The sequence below is a fragment of the Austrofundulus limnaeus genome, unplaced genomic scaffold (assembly GCF_001266775.1).
Source record: "Austrofundulus limnaeus strain Quisiro unplaced genomic scaffold, Austrofundulus_limnaeus-1.0 Scaffold1239, whole genome shotgun sequence".
In the NCBI taxonomy this organism is placed as follows: Eukaryota; Metazoa; Chordata; class Actinopteri; order Cyprinodontiformes; family Rivulidae; genus Austrofundulus; species Austrofundulus limnaeus.
Window position 1 is genome coordinate 12,105 of NW_013953641.1, and position 2,192 is coordinate 14,296.

General features: G+C 45.3%; 1 protein-coding gene across 2 annotated transcripts in view; it reads right to left on the bottom strand.

Annotated features, from left to right (window-relative positions):
- Positions 1 to 350: 350 nt before the first annotated feature.
- ubald2 (UBA-like domain containing 2) overlaps positions 351 to 2,192 on the bottom strand; it is an 18,790-nt gene continuing 16,948 nt past the window's right edge. For both annotated transcript variants that reach the window (XM_014031366.1, XM_014031365.1), the window contains one exon: positions 351 to 1,068. In XM_014031366.1, coding sequence (XP_013886820.1) covers positions 739 to 1,068 — 330 coding nt within the window. In that variant the 3' untranslated portion in view covers positions 351 to 738. The remainder of the gene's footprint in view (positions 1,069 to 2,192) is intronic.

Sequence of the window (2,192 nt, forward strand, 5' to 3'; positions counted from 1 at the left end):
GATACATCCAACGTTGTACTGAGTATATCTGGCAGCAGGTTTGTGTGTGTGTGTGTGTGTGTGTGTGTGTGTGTGTGTGTGTGTGTGTGTGTGTGTTACCTGCTGGGGACCATTGTTGATCATTCTCCTGGTTCACAGCCTGGTGAGGACCCACTGTTCCTTTGGGGACAAAAGCCTGGTCCCACTTTGAAAGAAATACTGATGATTGATCAGAGTTGGGCTTTAGACATGACCTGGACCTCAGGACACCTTAAGACCTGGTCCCCTCTGTGGACATGTCAGAATTTAAAGCACGTGTTGGGACACTGACCCTGACCAGGTCCAGTCAGAGGACAAAGTGAAAACACCAGGCGGGTCAGAACATCTTTTATTCAACATTTAAATAGAAACTGAAGAGATGAACACAAAGCTGGACAGAGAAATCCTTAGAAAAGACTGAGTGAGTTTCAGGCACAACGCCTCCATCTGACAGAACAAAACTCCAACAGGACCCAGACTGGACCCGTGTCAGACCAGTTGGTACCTAAAGAACCCAGTCAACCTGCAGAGGTCCTGCAGAGAAAATGGCTGCCCTCCTCAGGAAGTGCTCCGACGCTCAGCTGCATCAGTGAAGAAGATGAAGTTCGCCCCCCAGAGTCCAGAGGCGGGTCAGAACCACCAGAGGACAGTCAGTGGTTCCTTCCTGTTTAACAATCAAGCAGCATCTGAGTCCTCATTTGAATTAAGCTCCGCCCCCTCTCATCTGGGACTGTGGATGGCCGACACCACAGGTGTCTGGGAGCCGCTGGGCTGGGACACTGGGGGCCACATGGGGGTCTGTGGAAGCTGGTGGTGGTAAGTGTGGTGCAGGTGGGGGCCCGTGGGCGAGGACGGGGGCAGCCAGACCGGCTGGGGGCCAGGCGGTGAGGAGGCCCAGAAGGAGGCGAGTGGGGGGGAGCAGGCCACRGAGGCCTGGGAGGAGCCCCCGCCAGCCCCGGGGCCACAGTCTGAAGCTCTTAGCTTGGAGAACATGGTGATGGCATCGGGGAAGTTGGGCGGCGTGGCTGGAGTGTTTCTGGGGGTGCACATCTGGGGGGAGGGAGAAAACAGTCAGAGCTTCGTCAAGTTTCTGCAGATGTTTATTGTTTAAGAAAGTTTAACGTTCAGCCCTCACATCATTCAGGCCTTCCTGAGACGACTCTCAGCTACTACCACAACAAACCTGTCCAACCCAGGCTTAGAGGCTGCCATCTTCAATCACATTAATCACCTTCACCCATTCACTAAAATTCATCCAGTAGTTTGTATAATTTAACTCCAGGAACTAGACCGCACCATCAAAAAGCAGCTGCTCAGTCACTAAAATTATTTATCTCTTTTTTGTTTCTCTGGGACCAAAAGTCCTGCAGCCAATCAAAACCTGAGTGACTCTATGAAGCTTTTATTCTATTGGTTTAAAAGAAGACATTTCCTGTTTTGTCTCCTTTGTTGGTAAACATTGTTCCTTCCTGTGTCGTTGTACAGCAGCTGAGTYGGTTATGGAACAATCAGTACTTTTCCTGGTACAGGTACGACCTGCACKGAGAACCAGTTCTGTGACATTTTACCTGCAGACGAAGCAACACTGATGTTTCTGAAAACTAAACAAAATCACTTTTCCTTTAAATGCATTTGAAATAAAGTACAACTTTCTTTAAAACAGTTTTCAGATATAGTTCTGCTAAAACGATGAAGTAGGACGTCAAAGGTCAATTAGACAGATTTATTTTGTCTGATGTAAATAAAGGTTTGTTGGAAAAATGTTCTGTTTAGTTCAATGTTATTATGAATACACAAAGTTTTTGCTCTATTTTTTCTCACAGATTTTTGGTCATCCAGCACAGAAAAAGCTGAATCTCGCAGCAAAATATTTGGTAGGAAAATACAGGTGCTGGTCATAAAAAGAGAATATCATAAAAACTTGGATTTATTTCTGTAATTTCAAAAAGTGAAACTTGTATATTATATTCATTCATTACACAAAGACTGATGTTTCAAATGTTTATTTCTTCTAATTTTGATGATAATAACTGACAACTGATGAAAACCCCAAATTCAGTATCTCAGAAAACTACAAAATGGTGAAAAAGTTGAATATTGAAGACACCTGGTACCACACTCTAATCAGCTAATTAACTCAAAACACCTGCAAAGGCCTTTAAATGGTCTTTCAG